We start from the raw sequence: 23899 nt of genomic DNA on the forward strand, positions 1-23899 counted from the left end.
ACAGCGGCATTCATCGGCCCAAAAACCCCCACCGCAGCACATAGCCACTTGTTCCCAAAGCGAGTTCTTACTAGCGCTTGAGAATAATGCAGATGTTAACGAATGGTCTATTGAGCTACTCGACAGCATGTTCCCTAACCGGCGCCCTAAGCGCACTAACATCATCCACCTCGACCTCATGTACCTTGCCATTAAACAGATACCGTACCCTCAACCGTTTATTCTCGCCAATACACGGATCGTAGAAGCCGAGGAGGTTGTACTTTGCCGGTCCGGCGGGGATGTAGAGCTTCGAGTCGGCCACAAGTGCCTGTACGGGGACAGTGACGTCTGTGACGACGGGGTAGCCGTCCTCGTCCTCCTCTCGCATGCCGCGGGGGGTGAAGGAGGTGGCACGGCCATAGTAGGCGTCGAGGATGACTAGGCCGTTGCGGGCGCGTTCAGATTGCGCTTTAGAGGCAACGGCACGTTCCATTAGAAGAATGGCTTCTTGGGCCTCTTGGCGTTTCTGGGTGATGTAATTGGCGTGTTCGGCGCGGAGGCGTTTGATGCGGCTGCAGTTAGCCAGAGTTCGGAGTGCGGCTTCTCTCCCGCTCTGTTCTCTGCGCATACGTGGTCCTTGGCAGCCAGATACCTTGACCAACCCCCACCCCACCCACGATCGCTGGTGGCCAGCCACTCACCGCTCAATGCGCTTCTGCTTCCGCGGCACCATCCACCAGTGGTAGAACCCAGCCCATCCCGCAATAGGCAGAACCGTAGACCAGAAAACGACGTGTGGATTCGCGTCGAAAGACAGGAGGATCGGGATACGAATCCGCTGTCCCACCCTTCCGAAATGGAGCACGAGGCGCACCCCCGAAGACGCGACCTTGACCATTGCTCCAACCCTTGTCGATTCCGTAACCCGCGCCGTGCCGTCCATGAACCCATTCACGCCGTCCATGATATCAAGCCCCGCGCCGAGCTTGAGTCTGAGCCCGGCAATAAAGGTCGTATAATCCGCAGTAATCGCCGACGAAGTGAGCCCCGCAGCAGCCTCGACTGTCCATCCGCCCTTACCGCCAATGCCGGCATTCGTAACTCCAACCGACATGGAACCGGAATCCTGGAGTGCGAGTTCCTCTGGAATCTGCGCTCCCCACGGTCCAAGAGCCCAAAATCCAGTCGAATAGTTGACGAACCCAGTGGTGGTGGGCCATAACTGCCGTCCTAAAGTCATGGTGAGGCGAGGCGGAGCGGCCCAGTTCTGTTGAATTGCATTGACAGTCACAAAAGTCATCTCGTCGTGCGTGTAGTTTGCCTTGACGCTGGTGATGCGGGGGAAGAGGACTGACTGCGAGACTTGTCCCCATAGGCGGGGAGAGAACTGGTGCCGCACGGTACCGCTGACATTCGCACCGCCGTGGCCGTTCATCGCGGCCATCGTGCTCTCCACCACCAGCTGGGTGTTGTCCGAGATTGGCGTCTCGAACGAGTGCTTGAGAGTCGTCTGACCGACTGCAAGGCGTCGAGCACGGCCGACGATCGAATGGTCGATCTTGCCTTGCGGATCGTCAAAGACAGAGACAGGGAGGAATACGCCGCGCGCGTCGAACGTGACGTTGAGCTCGCCCTGGGGTCAGCCGCCAAGGTCATTTGGGTCGGAGTGGGCGCGGTACAGTCAGAGCGCTGGTTTGCACTGCGCCATCCAATGTGTCCCAACTCACCTTGGAGTTGACAAGCGCCTCAGCGTCCAGCTTGCGCTTAACATCCCCCTGCCTCTCGTAATGCCTCCTCATCTGAGCCGGGCTCATATTCCGCGGTCCAACTTCCCAACTAGTCCGCAATCCCTCCTCTCCAAACATGTCGTACACAGTCCGGCGCGCAGGATCAGTCAACACCTCATGGGCGCGCTGGATATCCTGGAACCGACCGTGTGCGGCCCGGCGACGCTCCTCATCTGGCTGCTTGTCGGGATGGAACTGGGCTGCGAGGGTACGGTATCGCTGTTGGATCTCTGCGTTTGATGCATCGCGCGGAACGTTGAGGATCGCGTATAGCCCGTCCGTTGTTGCCGAGTCCAAAAACTCACGCGGAGATTGGGAAGTGTCCAGAAGCGGAGGGGAGGCGGTTGATGGATCTGAAGGTTGGAGAGGGCCGTCCGCACCGCCTGGGAAGCGGCGGTAGAAGGCCGCTGAAGGGCCGGGGTCGATTGACGCCATCGTTGATGGTGAGGAGTTGAGATGCGCTTGGACGGGGTTCGGGAAAGGACGTCATGAAGTTGCTGGAATGGAATGGACGCGTAACTCCGTCGGCGGACACGTGGTTGGGTGGAGGTGGACTGTCATGGAAGACAAGTAGGGATTAGGAGGATTAGGAGGATTAGGAGGATTAGGAGGATTAGGATAGGTCACATTAGGTTATTGCGATGGATTAGCACCGGCTTTTAATGTACTTGTTGCGGTGAGCTAGGTGCATTCAATAGTGACCACAGACTTGGATAATGAGCAGTAATAATAAACTGGTACAGAGAGACCGTGTTCTCTGAAGCGACATGGGCAGGGAATCAAGCAGCAGAACGATCGCTTGAATCGGTTTGCCCACGGCATCGGTTTGCTCAAGCATCAGTTTGCTCAAGGCTATGGCTCTCTGACCCATTTTAGAATGAAGGGTTCTCGACCTTGTGCGCTACTAGAACATAGTTCTGGCGGGTGTAGCGGTAGAATAACTGGGTCCAGAAACTCAAGTCTGCCGACTCCCCATTCCGCAGTGGCTCTGTTTCTACCAGTGGAGAAGCCAGTCCCTCGGCGCTGATCTGGTCAGTGGGCAATTGGGCAAGCTTGAAGGCGGCCCAGTTTTCTGGGAGGGGCTTGAATATGATGGGAGTGAGGGTGGTGGTTCATTGGGACGCTGTATTGTTTCGTCTCGCGCTTGGGGGATATGTTTCATGAACAATGTTGAATGTATTGTCTTTGCGGTGAGACCCGACAGAATGGCTGGGAGTAACAAGAGCAAGTCCCCAAACTGGATAGGATACGCGTGCATACACATACATGTACAGTGTAGGTTGAGGACGTTGTTCCAGTTCCGCCTCGCCAATGATATGTCGTGCGGAAGTGAGTTTGCAAGTGCGGAACGGGGGGCATCGACCTCGACCTCGCCACCCCCCTTCACGAACGATGAATCTACAAACCCCACATACACAGATCTGTCCCTGAGGCATCCAACCTCACCGAACTAGTTGAATTATAGCCTAGACAGTGGCTTGAGCAGCCCTGGGTGGTTAGGGACGCGAACGTACGGCTGTTGTGTGGGGAAGTAAGGAGTGTCAAGATCTTGGTTAGATCTGGATCTTGACTTTTTACCGGCGTTCCCAGTTGGATAGGGATGTTACGATCGTTATGGACAGAGGTTTGAGGTTGGTGAGCAGAGTGGGTCTGCCTGCTGTCGGAATGTCAGTCATGCGGACTACCTCGGTAGATCACCCCTGTACCCTTCCCATACCCTCCCCGTGGGTCGACTACCAGTTCGGTGGCGGTGGGCAGAGGGTAGAGTGAGTCTCAGGTGGTCAGTCATCGGTGGACTGTCAGATCGTGAGCTCGTGAGCTTTGAGCTTTGTGAGCTTTGTGAGCTTTGTGAGCATCGTGCGCATCGTGCGCATCGTGAGCATCGTGAGCTTCCCTCGCCCCTCTCTTACCCCACGTGTCTCTACCAACCCCTCACAGACCCTCTCTCTCCACTCACCACTCGCTTCGCTCGTGGCTCGTGGCTCGTGTCTCGTGGCTAGCCGCTCTACTTGTACATCTAGTCAAACATGAATCCCTACGACAGCAGCGGCACAAGCACGCCCTCCTCTGCGCGCATGGCCTCGCCAAGACCCACATACTCCTGGAGGCAACCTGGGTTACGCAGCGTGGCGGGGTTGATAGCGGCGACGGGTGCACCGTTGATGACCTTGCGAATCGGTACCTCGATCTTCTTGCCTGTCAGTGTCATGGGAATATCCGACACCTGGACGATACGGGCCGGCACGTGGCGCGCCGACCGCGCCGACCTAATCGCTCCCTTGATGAGCTTGAGGCACTCGTCGTCGAGGTGCTTTCCCTCATACATCTTGACGAAGAGGACGACCTTTTCGTCATTCCCTCCATCAACAAGCAGGCCGACGACGAGGGTCTCCTCGATACCGTGGGCGGCAAACGTCGGGTTCTCCAGGACAGAGTAGATGTCCATCGGGCCGAAACGGATGCCTTGGGGGTTCAGGACACCGTCGGAACGGCCGAGGAAGATAAGGCCGCCAGAGTTGCCGGAACGAGAGCGGGTGATCTTGACAAAGTCGCCGTGGTACCAGTTACCCTCGTCGTCCTTGAAGTAAGAGTCGAGGAAGCGTTGCTGCGCCGCGTCAATGTCGGCCTGCGCAATGTTTTTTCCATCAGGTAGGTATTCCTTTGGAAGGGGCCAGAAACCAACTGGCTCGATTGGGAAGGCCTCGCGCACGATGAGCTCGCCAGGAATCTCGTGAGAGTCGGCCGAAGTCGAGTCGAGGTAGAACCCGAGCTGGCGGCACTGGATCTCTCCCCGGAAGACGGGGAGAGCGGTGCAGCGGCCCGCAAAGACCGAACAGATGTCCGTGCCGCCCGAGACTGAACCAAGGAGCAGGTCCTTCTTCACGTTGGCGTAAACAAAGTCAAAGAGGTCCGAGGCGAGAGGAGAGCCAGTCGACAAGATCTGGCGCAGGCGAACGAGCCTGTGTTTCTTGCCCACGTCGGGGTACACCTTGCTGACCATCTCGATGTACTTTGCCGAGGTGCCAAAGATCGAGACGTCGTGCTCGTCAATTAGGTTCCAGCACGTCGCCGGGTCCTTGAGCGGCGAGCCGTCGTACAGCAGGATGGTTGCGCCGGTCGCGAGGCCAGCGATCAGGTATTGGTACATCATCCAGCCAGTGGTGGTGTACTGGAAGAAGACGTCGCCGCGACCAATGTCTCCTTGGATGTGGTGCTCGCGCAGGGCATCAATCAGCATTCCGCCGGCGCGGTGCACGATTGCCTTGGGCTTGCCGGTTGTGCCGCTCGAGAAGAGGATCCAGATCGGGTCGTTGAACCCGATACGCTCAAACGTTGGGGTGCTGACTTGGTGATTGACAAAGTGGGACCACTTGTGCAGCTTGGTGTGGCCATCGTGCCATCCCTCGATGAAGAGGCTGACGTTGGAATTGTCGTCCAGCTCATCGGGGAGGTGGTTGATGATGACCGTGTTGGCGGGTGGGTGAGAAAGCGAGGCAAACAGGCGCGGGAGGAGCGGCAACTGAGGGTGGTGCTTCTGGTTGTACACACAACCGTTGGACACGACGAGGAGGTGAGGCTTGATCTGTTGTTAGTTTTAAGCTTAGAAATTAAGAAGCCGAAGCCGAAGTAAGTGTCGGCGCGACTAACCTGCTCCAGGCGCTCAATCACGCCGTCGACACCAAAGTCGGCGGCGGCCGACGAAAAGATCGCACCAAGCGAAGTCGTAGCGAGTAAGGTAACAGCCGCCTCGAGACGGTTTCCACCCCAGTAAGCGACACGGTGGCCCTTCTGGACACCAGCGGCCTTCATACCAGCCTGGGCCTGGGCGACGAGACCCAAAAGCTCCTTCTGGGTGACCTCGCGAGGTGCGGGCTTGAAAGTGGGGGTGTGCTCGCACGTGTCGATGATCGCCACGTCGCCAGGGTGCATGGTAGCATTGCGGAGCTGGTTCTCCGCCCAGTTGACACGCGCACCAGTGAACCACTTGGGGTTATCCTTGGGCCTCGCGGCGGCGTCCACGAATGGGCCGGGACCCTTGTCGCCAATAACGCCCTCCCAGTCCCAGACCTCGCTCCAGAACTCGCCGCGGTTCGCACACGACCACCGCCAAAAGTCCTCGTACGTGTCGAGCTGGACGCGGTACTTTTTGGAAATGTGTGCCGCGAGCCTGGAAGCCTGGGCGGCCTCAGGGTGGGTAGGTGCCCATAGCTGGTCGGGGTCTGTTGAGGTCATGATGGATGTGGAAGATTGAAGAGGGGGGGTTTCTAGGGATGATGTTAGTAGTCGTTTAGATGGCCTGAAAGATGGTTTCGACTAAAGCAAGTGGGCTTGAGTTCCGCTGTGAACCGCGGTCGGTTGGGCCGGATCTTCTACTCCGTCACTATGTGACTTTGTGAAAGCTGGGCCCCGCGTATCATCGAGTCGCGTTGGGGTATCAAAAAGGTCCGAGCTGACATCTCGGCCCGCTCAACACAAGTTTCAACCCCCCAACCGAGCCGACAACCCATCCGCGGATAAACCAGCTTGTAAGGGCCTCCCTCGCCAATCTACACGTGCTTATGTCGGGGTGGGTTTAAATAATGTCAACTCTACCCCCCACGTGTTTAATGAGCTTAAATGGACTACCCAAATAAAGAGTTTGGTCATAACGTGCTAGTCACGTGACTTAGGCTCGATTTGTTCCATCCGTTTGCGTTCCACAACTGTTGCCGGGAGCAGATCCATCAGGATTCTGCACATGGGGTTGCACGTTGCACATGGGCATAGTGGGCAAAGTTGGTGGGGCCCAGACATCCGCTTAGTACGCACGTACTCGTTCTACCACCACTACGCACGGCATGAATGACGATACTGTCCACGACATCCAACACACCTCACCTCCTTGCTAACTAGCTCATCTCTCACTAAACACAGAGCACACTACTGCATCGGAACCCCAACACCCCCACACCAGGGCCGATCGAGCATAACCCTTCGTCTCGCGCTAGTCTCGACGCCACGCACCACTCAAGTGCCCTAGTTCCTAGCTGAGACGACTCTATCGATCACACGACCCAACGTGAGATCGAGATCGCGTGAGGCAATTCAAACAAACGGCACCCTTACTGCTATCTCACATCCGCAGTAGCCGCTTCGCATCTCCTAGTCTCTCCGCCGCTCCGTCGTCGGTTCCGACCCGTCTCATCCCGATTCCGATACCCGAGTCTCTTGGCGTGATGGTGCTGGACACGCTCGAGAAAGCCTCGCTCCGGGTCGCGCACCGCGCGCGCGCAGCCCTCCCCCCAACGCTTGTCCACCTCTACGACACCAACTTTGGGCTGACCCTCATCGCGCTCGCTCAGTTCTTCTTCGCGAGCATGAGCATTAGCGTAAAGTGGTTGATGGAGACGACGAATATGAGCACGCTCACGCTCATCTTTGTGCGGATGGGTATTACGGGCACATGTTGCTGGGTCACACTACTGTTGCAGAGAGACCCCCACCCTTTCCTTGGTCCACCTGGGATTAGGAAATTACTGCTACTGCGCGGCTTTGCGGGCTTCTCGGGGTTGCTGTGCGCGTACCAGGCTCTGAGGGGGTTGAGGGTTAGCGACGCCGTCACGATCGGATTCCTCACGCCCAGCGTGACTGCTCTCTTTGGTTGGGCTGTCCTGGGAGAGAGCTTTAGCTTTCGCGAGGCCGTGTCTGGTCTCGTCTCGCTCTTCGGCGTCGTCCTCATCTCCCGACCACCTTTCTTGTTCGCGTACAACCACGACAATGCACCTTCCATCGAACCTGAGGCGGCAGGGCCCGCGCGCGTGCGCCTTGGAGCCAATGTGATGGGCGACGAAGACAGCGCCGCCCGCATGATCGGCGCGACGTGGGCTGTGGTCGGCGTGTCCTTCTCCGCCACGGCTTACCTCACCATTCGTCACATCGGGACGCGCGCAAGTGCACTTCATTCCATCTCTTATTTTTCGATGGTGTGCACAATCGCTACAGGATTGTATGTCCCGCTAATATCAATGCTGATGTTAGTGCGATGCTCGTGTTCCCGCAAAACCTCGAGTGGCCAAAGGACGTTTATGGCTTCTGCCTCGTCTTCCTGATCGGCGTGTTCGGCTTCTGCGCACAGGCCCTCCTCACTTACGGCCTCCAGAACGAAAAGGCCGGTCGGGCCGGACTGGCAATGTACCTCCAGATCTTCTTCGCCGTCATCCTTGAGCTACTCCTGTTCCAGACGATACCGTCCTTCATGTCGTTCCTCGGCACGGTCATCATCCTCTCCTCAGCAGCCTGGGTCGCTGTGAGTTTTTACTAACCCATCATTACTGACCCCAGATGTCGTCGCTCAAGAGCAAGCCGCCGCCAGCGGTGTCGGATCCAGAGTCGCGGCCTATCTCGCGCACCCCCTCGCCAATCCCAGAGGGGACCCGTACCATTCGTGGAGAGCATTACGACTATGCGTCCGTGCCCACTGACGAGCGACACGAGCGGCGGGATCGGCGCTTCTCAAACACGACGTCGCTCTCGACATCATCAGAAGCGTTTGTCACCAGACGCTTGTCACAATCGCCCCTTCCGCGGACCGAGTTGTTGCCCCGCCATTCAACGGGGCATTGAACGTGGCCAGGATGTTGTCTTGCTCCGAGCAGAGCATCGTGTATACTACTGCATCTTGGCATGTCCTGTATTTCATGGATGGTGTGTTATTGCGTGTTCTGTGTGCAGAGGAGATGTGCGGGCACACATGTGCTGGCGCATGACCTGAGGTGAGTGACTGTGGTATTTGCAGTGCAGTGTGGGGCCGGTCTCGATCATTCTGACCAGGACTCGTCCTAAACTGAATGGTCAGATCACGGGTCGATGGTGAGGGAGGCGCCGCCTCCGCCTCCCTCCTCCCGGTCACTCCCGCCTTCAAAGGCCATTCAAAGGCGGCGAGCGCCAACCGGTCCAGGATACCAATTGCGGACCCTGCAGACCGTTCCCGTCCTACTCACCGCAAGTCGCGAGAAGGAACGAGCCAGCCGGACGTGGCTCGCCTATTGCATGGCCAGCGTCGATTGGACCATCTTGCCGGGGTACAGTGGAAGCCCATGGCCATAGCACCTTAGGGGGTTAGTAACCCTGCCACAGTCAGCTTTCTTCCAACATTTGTCTTCCAAACGGAACTCCCGGGCATGCTTCGTCTGCAAGAGTATTCTAGTGCACCGAAGCTGAAGTTGCACCTCTGCACTTCTGGTCCGTTTTTGCAAACATGACCAATACCCAGACGCCGGACTGCACGAGGTCGCCTAAACCAACAATGGCGAACGGAGTAGCCGTGGACGTGATCACATCACAACCCCGGGCTTGGTCTTGGTCTTGGCATTGGTCTTGGTCTTGGCCTTGGTCTTGGTCTTTGTCCATCAGACGAGCAAAGGGGCATAGATGCCTGAGTAAATACCTGGCTGGCGGAGCCCGCAGCAAAGCGACGCGACCAGCGCTCTCCCCACTGTCCACCAACCGCGAACCCCGACGGTGAACGGACCAAACATAATACAGAAACAGCAGTACATGCGCAGACGAGAACCGCCACTAACGTATCCGACAAGAACCGCCACCTGATTGTCGCCTATCGCTTGCCCACTCATAATTATCAACGTTTGTGATAAGCGCGTCGATGCGGAGGGGCGCAGCTTGTCCATATTTCACAGTTCAACAGATTGTCTATGCTACCCCTCTGCTTTGTTTTCGCGCATGAACCTCTGATGATTGTATGCATTCCCTAAGCATTCAGGTGGGATACACCTCACAGACATTTGATAGGTTTGGAAATGTACAATTGACCTGGGAGAATAATGGCTCACTGTGATTCAAGTTTGTGCGCCATGTTTGCCCTAAAGGTATGATCGGCGCTCTGGAACTGCCGCGCACTGACCTACCCTCTGAACGGCGCCGACGATGACGCTGACGCTGATGGTGACGGTGGCGCTGACGGTGACGGTGACGGTGACGTTTGATAGGTTTCGGAAAGGTACAATTGACCGGCTCACTGTGATTCAAGTTTGTGCGCCATGTTTGCCCTAAAGGTATGATCGGCGCTCTGGAACTGCCGCGCACTGACCTACCCCCTGAACGGCACCGACGATGGCGCTGACGTTGATGGTGACGGTGGCGCTGACGGTGACGGTGACGCTGACGTTTGATGGATCACCGTGAGCCGGTCAATTGTACCTTTCCGAAACCTAAGAAAGGTACAATTGACCGGCTCACGGTGATCCAAGTCCGTGCGCCATGTTTGCCCTAAGGTATGATCGGCACAATGGAACTGCCGCGCACTGACCTACCTCCTGAACGGCGCTGAGGATGACGCTGACTCTGACGCTGATGCTGACCGTGATGGTGATGCTGGCGTTGACGATGACGCTGACGCTGATTATAACTTGGTAGCATCATCAAATGTGGCGTCGTACTCCAAACCACTTGCAACTGCCGGCAGCCGGAATAGGGTCAAAATGAGCAGATGAACCGAAGCCTCATCGTCAGGCCACGGTTCCTCGGGAATCGGGGTCGGAACTGGTCTGTCTGGACCTTGATGCTTGTTGCTGTACGGTGGAGAAGATCTGCACACATTCCCACTGTGACGCCCACGTTGCCGCTGCCGTCATATTGGAATGCTGGATTTTCTGGAATTGGGCGTCGTACCCACATGATCGACAGCCGTAATGGGCATCACAAGTGGCGCATGCTCAAGCTTTGGAACGCGAACACAACAGTAGCGCGTGCTTACCGTCTACCGTCTAGTCGCATTCTGGCGTCTCGCGTCCTGGCTTTTGCCGTTTGGCGGCATCACCCTAATGAACCGCACGGATCGCATACAACGTAGGATGCAGGAAATTGGGTTTGGGAGGGAAAAGGGGGGGAGCCCTAAACTTTTTCCCAATTCAAACTATCAACTTGCTCCTGGCTGTATCCGCCCGGAGAATGGCCTTATGTCCGAGCTTCAATCAATGAAGATGGGTCGCGTGCTCTACTAGCGCTCATCAAGTAAAGTTTCCAAGGTTCCAAGGTTCCAAGGTTCCAAGGTTCCAAGGTTCCAAGGTTGCAAGCTTCAAAGCTTCCAAGACCAACATAGGCCTGGATTGAGCAAGTCGATGTGGAAAGGGGATGGGCAAGGCAAAACTTGGGTAGCTGACTGTGCGACTTTTCTCAATGATCGAGATGCATTGTGAGACCAATCTAGCCCTTAAACTAGCCAGCGGCTGAAACAGTCAATGCGATCGCCGTTAACGCCAACGTGCAAAAAGCCATTCAGTCATATTCACCTCTCCATATCTACAGTCGACTACATTGCTTGAGAGTGGTTAGGCTATAGGCTACCTAGACCCAGACCATGGTGCACAGGCGATTGGTTGTGTTCTGTAGACAGGATTGCATGACCTCAATATCCCACGGCTCTCAAACAGCCGCGGCCAATCCGTTTTCCCTATCATCCCCTGCATGCGTTGAGGAGCCTTGGCAGGCTGGCAGGCTACAGTATCCTGGCATGCTGCTGGGCCCAGTACTGGAGTTGAGGCGCGTGGAGGTAGCACGGACCTTCAGACGACCGACCTTGGAACCTGGGGACCTGGGACCTGGGGACCTAAGACACCATTCCACCCCCACTCTAACGTGTTCAAGGATCTCATCGTGCCCAGCCGCTCGCGTGACACCAACTGCTTGCAGTTGCGAGGTGAGCGGCCAACCGTGCGCTCGTCACTCCATCGGAACTGTGAACTGGGGCGCGCGGTGTCGGCTGACGCGTCGTTCAGCAGGGGTTTTGGCGTGGCTAGCGTGGAACTGCGGAGCTGTGCCTAAAAAGCCGGACGGTAGTGGGTTCAAGTGGCGCTTTAACAGCCGGTTTGGCGTTCGGCTGCTAGAAACTGGCCTGACTGGACGTGGTGGGGACTACAACAGTCATCCAAGGCGCCGTTCGGTGGGGCTAGTGACTGCCACAGGGAGGGGAGCGCCTCCAGAAGCAAGTTTAGACGCGTTACAACTGCTATACCATCGAAACTGTAACTGTAATCCAAATTCTGCATGTTCTTTTTCTCGAGGGGCTTATTGTTGTTTCAACTTGATTTGTATACATTGCAGTTTTGTAGACATTAAGCTTTTTTGGTGAGTTGTTCTAATCTAAACCTGAACCGGGCAAAAAGATTAAGAGCTTCAGACAACCCAAAGTATTCCGAACCGGACGAACCGGGATGGATGAGGTTACCTCTAGATTCAAGGGTTATCTACCACCGATCTCTGATCTGGTTGGTTGATCTGGTTGGTCTGGTTTGCGCTGACCATATGACCATTACCATGATCATGATCATGATCATGATCGTGGACTAGTCAAGGATCAGGCTGCAAGTAGATGTTAGTGAGATTGCGAGAGGCACGTTTGCGCCACGTTCTTGGCCGAGTGGATTAAAGTTTACCAAGGTAAACGTAGGGGCGAGTTGGGAACATGTCCGTGCTAGCCCCACTTTTGACCCAGAAGCAGGGTTTACCAGTCAGCTGTCAGCTGTCAGCCATGTCCGAATTATCATCCAAGCCGTGTTGAGGGGTTGGTTAGTTGATGGTGGGCTTTGTAGGGAGAGTAAGACTTTGGAGAGTATGACATGTGTGGTACTGCCCACGGCTGAGACCGACCTGGATTGCAAGTCACCAACTCGTCTGGAATCAGGGACTGATCTGTACCTGCACATAAAGCGCTGAGGCGTCCTTGGGATCCAACCCTGTAAACTATGTAAACCAAACCTGGAACGGCTTTACCTTTCTGATCCTTTGACCCTGAGAGAGTAAAGGCCGGGGAGTTTGCCAACGGCCCGAGGAATAGAAAAGACAAAAAAATCCAGATGAGGAAAACTTGTGACCGACCGGAGTTGAATTCCCTGAATCTTTTGTGCTTACCTCACCCACGCGTTTACCGGGTGGCTTGAGGTGCAAGGTTGAATCATTCCTCCCCCCCCATTCTAGCCCTGAGTCATTTTAGATCAGGTCATTCCAAGTGGCGTTTATCTTGCCAGAACAGTCCCTGATACGCCATGACGCCAACAAGCCTTACCAGACCGGCACCACCATATGAATTGGTTACCCCACGATACAAGTCACGTTGTGGAGCGCCAGATCTGGACAGGCCCAACAGCCTCGCCTCTTGCCTTGGTGCCTTACTTTGTCTTCGTATCAGTCCTTCTCTCCGTCTCCGGTCTCCGGCCTCCGTCTTCAAGCCATTATCATCTACCGTACATGTATCTCTTGTTTCGGTATGCCCAACTACCTCGACAACCTCTGTCTCACGTCTCCAGATCACACGCACTAGCCCATCGAAACGGCGCATCTCAGCCTGTTATCTGAAACAGACTCCCAGCTGACTCGACTCCAAACCCCAACTCGACCTGCTCGTCAGCCCAACTCGACCTGCTCGTCAACCTCCGCTCGTCTACTTATACCCTCAAACGTCAACTCTCCAACCTCCGTCCAACTCTCAACTCTCAACTCTCAACTCCTACTCTCAACTCCTACTCTCACCTCACTTCCGCCTTCTCTCGATAGCCACTCAAACCCCAACTGCTACAACGCAACTTGATCCACCTTCCTCCTCTTCTTCCTCCTCTCCCACCTCAGCCTCTCACCACTCTACCATCAACCAACACCCCCCCTCCTCCTTCTTCACTCGACTCGGGCTCAAACCTGTTGTCTTCCAAACACATTGTTTGCAAGTATGGACTACTATCCCCAATCGTTGGTGAAGGAGTTGGGGCCGTTGTTCACCATGTGCCCCCTGGACTTCGATTCCTCTGAACCCCCGAACCATCCTACGCCAGACCTTCTTCCTCCTTCTACTGCTTCGACACACTCCGACGTAGACTACCCTTTTGATACATCTACTGGCTCTGCCGAGTTTCAGTGCTCCAACATGTCGACTCCAACCATTCCGCATACGGAGCAGCATGGTCACCTGTCTCACCCCAAAGAGACCGAAGCCCTGGTTGACGCCAACTACCTTCCGTCGACGTCGCATTCCTTCAACTCTCCTCCAATCCATCCCCAGCAGCAACAGGAGCAGAAGCAGCACCAACTACACCAGAGGATGGAAGAGGCCGGCCACCTGGTGCACCAGCTGGTGATACCGACACCTCCCACCCCCGATATGGCCAGTGGCCTGTCGACGTCATCTGTCACCTTGGTGTCAGAGTCTACTTCGGCGCTCACTTCTCCGTCGTCGAGCGAGAGTGAAGTGTTGGAGACCACATACCAATCCCCTCTGGTAACGAAGCCCGGACCTGGCATCTGGGTGGGGTTGAATTTGCCTGACATGGTCCTCCCCAACATGGACGACAATGGATTCGACGACTGGGACAACCTTCCAGACTTGCTCCGCCAGGCACCCAGGCGTGACAATCAGCCTTCCCGGCCTATGAACGGTGAGTTGTTCCCCATATCCCAACTTGAACCTCGCTGACATCCTAGCCTTCTTCGTGTACATGAGATTCCGCCGCGCGTTGTTTGCCAATGCGAACCCCACCTTTATCACCGGCGACCTTTCAAAGCTTCTTGGAGCAGAGTGGACCGCGCTGAATGCCAGTCGTAAGGCTCCCTGGCAAGCTCTCCAGCGGCGCCTTATGGCGGCGTTCAAGCGCAAGTACCCAAACTACCAGTACGAACGTAAGAGCAGCGGCAAGAAGCAGAAGAACAAGTCCGGCGATCGCAAGGCTCGTTCCGGCAAGAAGTCCCCTGGCACGGCTCGCTATGTCGCCAAGTCTATGTCCCCTCGTAACCTGGCGTACCAGCTCCCCAATGGCAACAACCACCTTGTCGCGCCCCAAATCATCCAACCACACCAGCACCACCAGCACCAGCTCCAGCAGCACCAGCTCCAGCAGCACCAACTCCAGCAGCAGCAGCACCAGTTTTACCAGCACCAGCAGCAGCAGCACCAGTTTCACCAGCACCAGCAGCACCAGCAGCACCAGCAGCACCAGCAGCACCAGCAGCACCAGGAGCAGCACCAGCAGCACCAGCACCAGCATCAGCACCAGCACCAGCAGCAGCTGTACCACCATGAGCCCTTCCAGTACGGGACCTACCCAGCTGTTACCGAGGCCGCGGGTTCCCAGTCGGTCGACGCCCAGCAGGCTTCGTTCTTCTCCCCTGAGCAGCCGCTCCCCGCGCAGGCGGCGACGTGGCAGGAACTTCAGCCAACCCAGCAGCCTGTCCCCACTCAACTGCCCCAGGCCCCTCAGCAGCCTCACCCTCCTCATCACCCCATCCCCGCGCCTGCGCTGTCGTACCCCGCCATCGAAGGGCACCCGTGGGAACACATGAACAACTAGTAACCCATTCTAGAGTGTCACCTCGCCATTTCCCTCGGGTTGGAAACTCCTTGACCCATTAATGAACCGAACGCCAAACAAATTCCCGCCTCTGTCGGCAACTATGCCGACAAGGGACCCGAGCCACCACGGTCTACATGCCCAGTCACTCAGACACGACCATCCACCCGCACGTATCCCTGTGTGGTAAGAAATACGCGACCTGCATCGCCATTACCATGATGTCTTGTCCTGGGCCCGAACCTACTCTAACCTAGATCCATTCCCAAGCTACGTCTCCAGTCCCTCCTTTGTCTTCCATATTTACAAGTACATGTATCTCCCTGTGGTGTCTGTACCGTAATCATCCTCAAGAATGATTGTCTTCAGTTGTTGCTCGAATCGCAAATACAGTTTGAATCCAGTGCCTGGGCGGCCGCAGATGAATTTAAGATGCCGGCATAGGCACGGTACCAAGGTTTGCCGTTGCCTGAAGTATATTTGTAGACTGGAGCCAGTAAAAGAACAGATTGAGCGAGAGTGTAAACTCTCCACTAAGGGAGTCACCTCTCCAAAGACCCCCAACCTTGTCAACGTGTATAGACAGTAAGCGCGGTATGTGCAGTGGGCGACGACTTGGACGCGTTGGCTCTCATCCGAAGCCACGACCAAAGCGCGTCTACCAACTGTCCAAGATAGCGGGTGGCGCACTTCCACACCCTATTCCCATGACCATCGCACATGGCCGGTAATTTTACTTTGGGTCCCTGGGTACTTGGGTGCCTCGGTGCCATGCCCTTGGCGTGTTGGGATTCTGGGTTCACTATGTGCCGCGGCGTAAACAGGGTAAACCTTTGGAACCAGAGCCCATAAAGCCCACAAAGTAGGATCAGCAATCCCCGCTTCAACTGCCAAACGGGACGCGTATGCTCACCAAACCAACCGGAGACAGCCCTCCTCTCGCCGTCCCCCCCCCCGCCCACCTCCGCCCACCTCTTGCTTGTCCGCATCAACGGCTCTCCCCACTCGCCCGAAGTCATAGTCCGATACGCAGGATCAATTGCTACAACCCTGCTCTACCGTTCTTCCGGGCAACTCGTTGCATCAACTATCGATACCCTGCCTCCGACGGCCGATGGCCGTCGGCCGACAGCGCTGGAATTGTAATTCACCAGTAATTTGATCAACATGCCTCAAAAGTCTGCTGCTGAAATTTATCGACCCCGCAACTCCCGTTTCCGGCAGTCGATCTCCCGCCCTTCTGCCACTTGTTCTGTGGCAAAACTTAAAGCATCCTAGAGCTTGCGGCTCACAGCTCAACCCCCAGGTCCTTTGCAATCATCTTGCGCGCAATGGGGTGCTGGAATCAGATCGGATCTTGTAGCTCCTGCCCAGCCACGGCACAGATAAAGTTTAAGGCACTCGTCGCTCGCCCCTCCCACTCACGTAGAAGTTTGCGTGTGCCTTGAACGTCTTGATTGCGAGGTCGTGGTCCTGCACGTTGAGGAGACGGAAGATCGGCTAATGTCAGCAGTGTTCATGACTTGGCGTACCCGGCAGAATTTCATGCGACCCTTGGTCTCAACCCACTCTGTGGCGTTAGCAAGAATAAGCTCTGGAGCATAATGTAGTTCCACATGCGCCCCGAGATCCCCGGATCCCAGAAGCTACCAGCCTTACTTACTCGCAGCACTGTCACAGTACTCTGGGCCAGAAATAAGCGCAACCTTGTAGAAGCGCAGCTTGATCTCCGCGTTGTGGCTCTTGTTCAGGTCGTACAGTTCGTCGAGAGCGCGCACCGTCGCTGGCCGGAACGGTTCGTACTCGCCCAGCTTGTCGAGGAAGACGCACACCTGCTCGGATGAAAATTCCGCCATGTCCTTCTTCGAGAACTGAGTCAAGTCGTTGTCTGTCCTTGCCTTGTCCCAACGCGCAGCAAGCTCGAGGCAAAGCTTCGAAAGCGAGTCGTCGTACTCCAGCTCCACCGGGAGCTTGACCCCTGTTCCGTGCAGCCACGCGTCCCAGTCAACCTTATCGAGCTGCTTGAGGTACGTCTCCGAGTCCTTCTGCTTGCCAAAGTAGTCGAAGAGGTGCTCGCGCCACTGTTCGGTCGTGATCGATGTGTTCGTGAACGTCTTGACGTAGTCCTTCATGTACGGCAGGAAGTGCTCGAGTCCACCGACCGTGCGCTCAAGGTAGAGCAAGAAGTTGGAGCCCTGCCGTGAGCTGCTGTCCAAGTGCTCAACTCACCTTCTCATACGGAACCTGGCTGTACCCCTCGTCGGCTGTGGTCAGCGGCATCAGGCGCACACTCACGGTCCTCGTGCTCCTTGTATCCTGCGATCAGGCTCTGGAAGCGCGGCGTCTTCTCGTAGCTCTTCAGCGACTCGATTAGCCCGACCTTGCCGATGATGTACGAGCTCGCGTCAGCTCATCGAGTGGGGCTAGCTCACAGGTTACGCGCGGGTTCACCATGTAGCTTGCCGATGATCAGGCGCTCGAGGTACGTCGTCCAGCCTTCGTTGAGCCAGAAGTGCGACCATGACGCGCAACCAATGCTGTTGCCGAACCACGACTAACTGTAAGCTGGGTAACAGACATTTGGCAGCTTACGTGGCTAATCTCGTGAGCAATGACATCGACGAGCGAGCGGTCGTGTGCAAGGAGAGTAGGTGTGGCGAACGTGAGGCAGCAGTTCTCCATGCCTGATGTCAGCTGTGATCACCAGCATCAACTGACCTCCATAAGGGAACGAGTCGGGAAGCTGCGCGAGTTAGCATCACATGCACCGGGACTCACGATCAGGAAGTCGTACACGCCAAAACGGTACGCCGACGTCAGGTCCTCGGCGCACGCGACCTGCCTCCTTGTCAGCTAGCCCCGGATACAGCTCACTTGGCAGTGTCCTCCTCGAACTCCCAGTACGCCTCCTTCATAGTAAGCGGCTCGGTCCACACGCCCGTGCGCCAGTTGCGCCCCTCCATGTCTGGGAACGCCTTGTAGATGACTTCGCCGGACGCAATGGCAATGAGGTAGCTCGGGATCGCGACCGGCTGGTCGTAGACGTACTCGATGCTCTTGCCGAGCTCGAGCTCCTGGTCGGGGGCCGGCGACTTGCGGAGGGCAGACATGAGCACGGGGAGCGTAGAAGTCACGCGCGAGCTGTAAGTCGCCTTCATAGCTGGCGTGTCCTGACACGGCAGCATGGAACGGCCGTGGATCGCCTGGGCCTGTGAGTAGAGGTACGGGTACTTGCCGCTCTTGGTCTGGACTGGGTTGAGCCATCCAACCGCCGTGCAGTCCTTGGTCGTGGAGTACGTGACCTTGATCTGCGTGGTCTGCCGTTAGCTGAGAATATCTGTGGAATCATCGAGCAGAACTCCATGGCGACTACACAAGAGTCTGCGCTCCTGGCTGTCGAAGCTGAACGCGTTTTGTCACCGGCTCCTCAAGGCGGACAACGTATTCGAAAAGAGAGCCACTCCTCTCGGGTTCAGACAGCAGTGCCCTTGTCTTGGCCGCGATGGGCCAAGGTATGGTGAGGCTTCAAGTCCCTCATGACTCCGAAAGAGAACACCCCAGTGTCGTCGACATGCCACATCGAACTGACCTCGCCCTTCTTGAGAGTCTTGGGCAGCTTGACACGTAGCGCCTGGCCCATGACGTCGATCCGCTCATCAAGATTCCAGTCGCCCTTAGCTCCATCGATATCTACTGCCTCGACGGAGAGGTACGATGTGTCGAGCACGACCTCGTCGACGTCCGTGACCGCCTCGAAGGCAAGCGCTGCGCTGCCGCCAAACGTCTTGGCCGTCCAGTCGATCGCCCACACCAAATCAATATGGGTGGTGCGGATCTCCAAGTAGTTGGACAGTGTGGAGAGGTCACGGTCCGCACCGGTCGGCGGAGTGTACAGCGGGGAGAAGGACATGGTGAGCTGAACTGAAGAGGGTGATGTGGAGTTGGAAACGGGTAAGTTTGTCCCATGTGATACCTTTGTGGTGAGCCTCCACCAGTGACAGTTGTGGTGACGATGACGTCGGTCAAGTCCGACATTTGCTCCGTGCAGGATTCGAACCGAGTCTATGGGGCAGATCCACGTGGCGTGCCTTAGATCGTCATCTTTGCACGGGGGTCAACTTGTCTCGCACTTTGTCATCTCTCACTCTCTCCATGCCTGTACTTTTACAAACAATGTCTTCACGACTAGAAGCCACTTCGGCCATTGTGAGTTGAAAGAGATATAGCTAAGACGGCTGTGATGATAGCTAACGTCAGCTCGGCGAATACATGCTCAAAGGATGGACGCTGACCGACCTTGTGTGCAGGCAGTGCCAGACGACTCCTCTCATGCGCCAGCCAGCGGCCGAGGCCCAGCGCGAGGGTCGCGCGCCGATACAGTTCTGCGCTTCGTGCGACGGCGGTCCCAGCGGGGCTTCTGCGTCCTCACCAGGCGGGGCGAGCCAGTACGAGTCTGCCGCTTCCCAAGAGCTCTCTCCACCTAGCACGCCGACCCGCACTCGCGACATCTTTTCCCTCTCCGGGGCCTCTCCAACGCCACCGCCAGCCTCTCACGCTGCCTCTGCCGTTGGAGACCCTGACGCAGCTGCCGACGCCATCTCCGACCTTCTCCTCAAGGGTTACGCCCTTCTCTCCTCCACCTGCCCAGAGTCGACATGCAGAGGCATCCCACTGGTCGGATTCCCGCGCCGTCGGGATGGGAGCAATGACCCGCGCCGCGAGTGTGTGTCCTGTGGACAACGCTGGGTCGATGAGAAGGACCTCGCTGCGTCTGGTCTCAGGGTGTCTGCGAGCGTGTCGAGCGCCGCAACCTCGCTGGTCGCGACGCCAACACCAGCGCGCGCGGGCCCTCCCTTACGGCCTGCTACGCCGAGTGAGACCGGAGACGAGGCAGAGAGCCCGCAAACGCGCGCCCGCCGTGAGCTGTACGACCAGGGTAACGCAATCATGCAGGCTCGCGCGGACGCGGACGCCATGAAGAAGGCCGAGGAGGAGGCACTCAAGATGGCAGGCCTGGATGGCCGCGGTATGCCGCTGGTCCTTGAGGCCGGGCCATCGACTCTCGAGGTGAAGAGCAAGCGTAGTGAGAAGAAGAAGAAGGACAAGGGTCCCACCCCCTCGATCCGCAGCCGGCCGTTCGCTTCAGACGACCACCGCCCTGCCTCGCCCGATGGCAAGCTCCGCGTCGTCCTTGTCACCACTGGCTCGGTGGCCAGTATCAAGATGCCGCTGATCGTCGAGGCGCTGGGTGCCGACGCGAACGTTGAGGTGCAGGTCGTCGCAACGGGCTCAAGCTTGCACTTCTACGACTCGAGTGCGATCGAGGCAGCGCACGACGGCGTCGGTGTCTGGGCCGACGCGGACGAGTGGAGCGACTGGAAGAAGATCGGCGACCCAATTTTGCACATTGAGCTGCGGCGGTGGGCTGACCTCGTTGTCGTCGTGCCTTGCAGTGCGGACATGCTTGCGAAGATTGCCGGCGGCATTTGCGACAACCTCGCGGTGAGTACATACCGCCTTGGACTGATGTTTGGAAGCTGACGACAGCTCTCGATGCTCCGCGCACTCGATGGCACGCCGGTCGTACTGTGTCCCGCCATGAACACATTCATGTACAGCCACCCGCTCACGCAGCGGCACGTCCAGTTCCTCAAGGACGTGTTGGGCTACCACATTCTCGGGCCGCAGGGCGCTGACTCTGGGCGCAAGCTGGCCTGTGGCGACGTGGGCGCGGGTAAGATGACTGAGTGGACCGACATCGTTTCCATCATCCGCGGGTATGCCGCGCTCGCGCGCACGCGCACACGCTCGAAGAAGGCTATGAACGCGACGCTGCGCACGCTCCTCGTCGAGACCGAGATGGATGGGGAGGACGAGATCGCGAACGGGAACGGCGATGTCGTTGTCACGAAGGAGGCCCTCGCCCCGGCTGTGACCGTAGGCCAGACGAAACAGTTGTCCGGCGGTATCGCTTCCGGACTGCAGCGGCCTGCGCACGCTCTGCACGCACTCTCTGCTCTCGTCCTTTCGGTCCTAAACGGCACATTTCTGATGCCTGTCCTGCACGTCGCCGCCTTATTCCTCTCGGCCCTCTTCGCCACTCTCGCCGCTCCTCTCTCGCTCTTTCGATTTCTTCTCACGCCGCTGCTGATCCTTCTGCACGTCGTCTTCACCCTCTCCTCGATCACGCTACGTGTGTTCCAGACGCGCTCTGACAGCCCGCGCGAGCTGACAAAGCGGCCGCCCTCGCACGTCGCACTCATCCTCGTCGATGGCGGGGACCCGCAGCTCATGGCGGTGCGTTTCGTCGAGAGCGTGCGTCGAGCCATTCTGTGGGCCGCCGAATGGGGTGTCCACGACGTCAGTGTGTGGGACACGGCTGGTCTCGGTGTTCGCTTCCACTCGGCCGTGACGCACAGTCTCCTCAACCTCCCGCCCTCTCCACCCTCGAGTTCGGCGTCACCGCGTACCAGCTCCGACGCCGGCGTCAGCGGACACGTTGGAGACGACACCGTCGCCTCGAGCGTGTACGTCAACAGCCCCACTGGTCCGCGCCGCGTCGAGGTACATTTCCTCGCTCCCTCCGCGACGGACACGGTCACCCGCGTAACACGCCGCCTCGCCGCCGACGGCGTGCACGATATCGACCAGGCCACGCTCGACGCGGCGATTAAGGCTGACCTCCGCCTTCCCTCAGACCCCGAACTCGCGATCATCCACGACCTGTCGCCGCCTGGCTTCCTGCGTGGCCTCCTGCCGCGTCCTGCGCCCGAGCTCCACGGCTTCCCCGCTTGGCTTCTGCGCATTACGGAGATCTACGCGCACCCTCCCCGCCTCCCGCTCCAGGTGCCGTTCGTCGGCAAGCTGCTGCACAACTCACCGCTTCCCATCCTGCGCAAGTTTGGCGCTTCCTTTCCTTCCAGCTTAGACGAGGGCGTGCTCGACTCGGACGAGTGGGAGGGTGCGCAAGCGGCGTGGGAGGGCGTCGATCAACGCCGCGGCAAGTAGAGCCCGCGCGTGGTTATAGATTAGACACGAACCGGATCCAAGCCTGTCATAAAACCATTACGAACGGAACGCCCAGCCTGTAGTATCATCTATGCATCCGCTCTATGCGTCGAATGGAGCGCCGGGAAGCCGGTGCATTAGCTCAGTGTTATGAATGTCGAATGTGGGTGGCGATCCGCCGGATATGTGTCTACCTCAAAGTCTAGCCTCGCGCCTACCAGTCCACATCCCCATTCACGCCGGCAGTATATGCCTCGTGCCCGTACAGGATGGCGAAGAAGATGAACGCGATGGAGCCGGCAATCGTAACTGCTGTCAGCTTCGGAGGAACCGGTATAAGCTCACTTTTCTTCACCGAGAGCTTGGTCGAGATCCATCTCCCAGCAATGACGGCCATGAGGGTGCACAGCGCGTGGCCAAGAATGGTACCGAACGCAATGACGGGCACGGACTGGGTATCAGCAGTGTTTGGGACATTCTCAGCGGATCCCCGCCGGCTCCACACTCACATGTGCACCTGCCATGGCGATAGTAGTGATCTGCGAGCGGTCGCCCCACTCGCCAAGGAAAGTTAGAATGAAAGCCTGCGCAAAAACAGGGTTCGTAACCATCTGCAGTCCCGAGCGACAGCTCTCCCGTGCCTGTGCGATAAACGGAGCGTCCTTGAGCGGCCCGACCCCAGGGATGGAGATCTGGATACTCGGCCTGCTGCGGGACCGCGACGCCGTCCGCCGCCCACGCTCGGGTGCGCGTCCGCGCTCCGGAGCTGGCGACTCTGTCCTCCCACTCAGCCCCTTTGAGAGTGGACGAGCAACCCGTCCCTCCTCGATCGCCTCGAGCGGCATCGCGCCCCGCATGGTTGGGTCATGCTCCGCGCTGTCCTCCTCGATCTCCTCTTCGGCCTCACGCATTTCCTCGGCCATCTCGTCGCCCTGCATGTGTCGCGACTCTTGGGCCATCTTGACTCCGAAGACGAGGAAGAGCGCCGCGGCCGCCCAGAGCGTCCACACCTGGGGTCAGATCCACACCAAGCGAGCTCGAGATCACAGGGACGCGGACAAAGGATGGGGAATGAGGCGGTGGCCGTTTCCCTACCCGATATGCTGTGGAACAACACCGTACCGCTGCCATCATCGCCCCAAAAGAGGCGCGAAAGGCGGCGCCTCGACTCACCTTTGGAACGAGCCCGAGGATGAACTTGCCCAGCGCGGCACTGAGCACCGACATGATCACCAGGCTGCCGAAGGCGCCAGCGAAGACGGTGACGCGGCTGTGTTTGGACGCCAGGATGGCCGCAATGAGGAACGTCTTGTCGCCTGAGGTCAGTACCGTAGTCCAGCGTAGTTGATAGTTGCGGGTTGGACGGCCGCGCCTTGCACACATCGCGTACGCACCGATTTCAGAGACGACGATCATGATGAACGCTTGGTAGAAGGCGTCTGGTGTGAGCGCTGGCGCAGGGGGCGCGCACGAAAGTTGCCTTCCTCTGGTGTTTTCTCTGCCATATTGTTTGTGAATGGTTGATAGTGGATGTGGTGGAGAGGTGGAGAGTCGAAATGGCAAGTTGAGTTGTAGGTGATCGGGGAGTCGGACCGTTCAAACAAAGTAAACGTGTTCCGTTTGATATCTTGGGGCCGAATGATTAGAACCCATTAGAAACGATGTTTTAGAATTGCGGCAGTTGCTTTGCGGCACCATTTACATCCGAGAATTAGCCGAAAAAAGACGGACACGTGGCTCCGACCACGTCCTTGCTGGCCTTAGGTCTCGAGTGCAACCACCTTCCTTCCTTGT

The 23899-nt window shown here is 57.5% G+C and overlaps 7 protein-coding genes across 7 annotated transcripts; 3 read left to right on the plus strand and 4 right to left on the minus strand.

Moving 5' to 3' along the window:
- Nucleotides 1-115: 115 nt before the first annotated feature.
- Nucleotides 116-2204, minus strand: CcaverHIS019_0212660 (uncharacterized protein; the record flags this gene model as incomplete). Its single annotated transcript, XM_060598370.1, has 3 exons — nucleotides 116-554; nucleotides 684-1615; nucleotides 1710-2204. 3 exons carry the CDS (start codon nucleotides 2202-2204, stop codon nucleotides 116-118), a joined length of 1866 nt encoding a protein of 621 aa, XP_060455170.1.
- Nucleotides 2205-3804: 1600 nt separating this feature from the next.
- On the minus strand, nucleotides 3805-6002 carry CcaverHIS019_0212670 (uncharacterized protein; the record flags this gene model as incomplete). The annotated part of the gene is made up of 2 exons (XM_060598371.1): nucleotides 3805-5352; nucleotides 5418-6002. The coding sequence occupies 2 exons, from the start codon at nucleotides 6000-6002 to the stop codon at nucleotides 3805-3807; spliced, it is 2133 nt and encodes a 710-aa protein (XP_060455171.1).
- Nucleotides 6003-6985: 983 nt separating this feature from the next.
- On the plus strand, nucleotides 6986-8372 carry CcaverHIS019_0212680 (uncharacterized protein; the record flags this gene model as incomplete). The annotated part of the gene is made up of 3 exons (XM_060598372.1): nucleotides 6986-7755; nucleotides 7788-8055; nucleotides 8091-8372. The coding sequence occupies 3 exons, from the start codon at nucleotides 6986-6988 to the stop codon at nucleotides 8370-8372; spliced, it is 1320 nt and encodes a 439-aa protein (XP_060455172.1).
- Nucleotides 8373-14094: 5722 nt separating this feature from the next.
- On the plus strand, nucleotides 14095-15097 carry CcaverHIS019_0212690 (uncharacterized protein; the record flags this gene model as incomplete). Its single annotated transcript, XM_060598373.1, has 2 exons — nucleotides 14095-14188; nucleotides 14235-15097. The coding sequence occupies 2 exons, from the start codon at nucleotides 14095-14097 to the stop codon at nucleotides 15095-15097; spliced, it is 957 nt and encodes a 318-aa protein (XP_060455173.1).
- Nucleotides 15098-16385: 1288 nt separating this feature from the next.
- On the minus strand, nucleotides 16386-19007 carry LAP2 (uncharacterized protein; the record flags this gene model as incomplete). Its single annotated transcript, XM_060598374.1, has 12 exons — nucleotides 16386-16436; nucleotides 16523-16597; nucleotides 16630-16667; nucleotides 16761-17292; nucleotides 17327-17361; nucleotides 17393-17496; nucleotides 17530-17651; nucleotides 17690-17781; nucleotides 17816-17840; nucleotides 17876-17939; nucleotides 17972-18414; nucleotides 18687-19007. 12 exons carry the CDS (start codon nucleotides 19005-19007, stop codon nucleotides 16386-16388), a joined length of 1902 nt encoding a protein of 633 aa, XP_060455174.1.
- Nucleotides 19008-19270: 263 nt separating this feature from the next.
- On the plus strand, nucleotides 19271-22105 carry CcaverHIS019_0212710 (uncharacterized protein; the record flags this gene model as incomplete). The annotated part of the gene is made up of 3 exons (XM_060598375.1): nucleotides 19271-19303; nucleotides 19355-20599; nucleotides 20645-22105. The coding sequence occupies 3 exons, from the start codon at nucleotides 19271-19273 to the stop codon at nucleotides 22103-22105; spliced, it is 2739 nt and encodes a 912-aa protein (XP_060455175.1).
- A 214-nt stretch (nucleotides 22106-22319) lies between these two features.
- Nucleotides 22320-23610, minus strand: GDT1 (uncharacterized protein; the record flags this gene model as incomplete). The annotated part of the gene is made up of 6 exons (XM_060598376.1): nucleotides 22320-22414; nucleotides 22451-22556; nucleotides 22615-23115; nucleotides 23279-23421; nucleotides 23500-23544; nucleotides 23577-23610. The coding sequence occupies 6 exons, from the start codon at nucleotides 23608-23610 to the stop codon at nucleotides 22320-22322; spliced, it is 924 nt and encodes a 307-aa protein (XP_060455176.1).
- Nucleotides 23611-23899: the final 289 nt, after the last annotated feature.

This window comes from Cutaneotrichosporon cavernicola, assembly GCF_030864355.1.
Source record: "Cutaneotrichosporon cavernicola HIS019 DNA, chromosome: 2".
NCBI classification, from domain to species: Eukaryota; Fungi; Basidiomycota; class Tremellomycetes; order Trichosporonales; family Trichosporonaceae; genus Cutaneotrichosporon; species Cutaneotrichosporon cavernicola.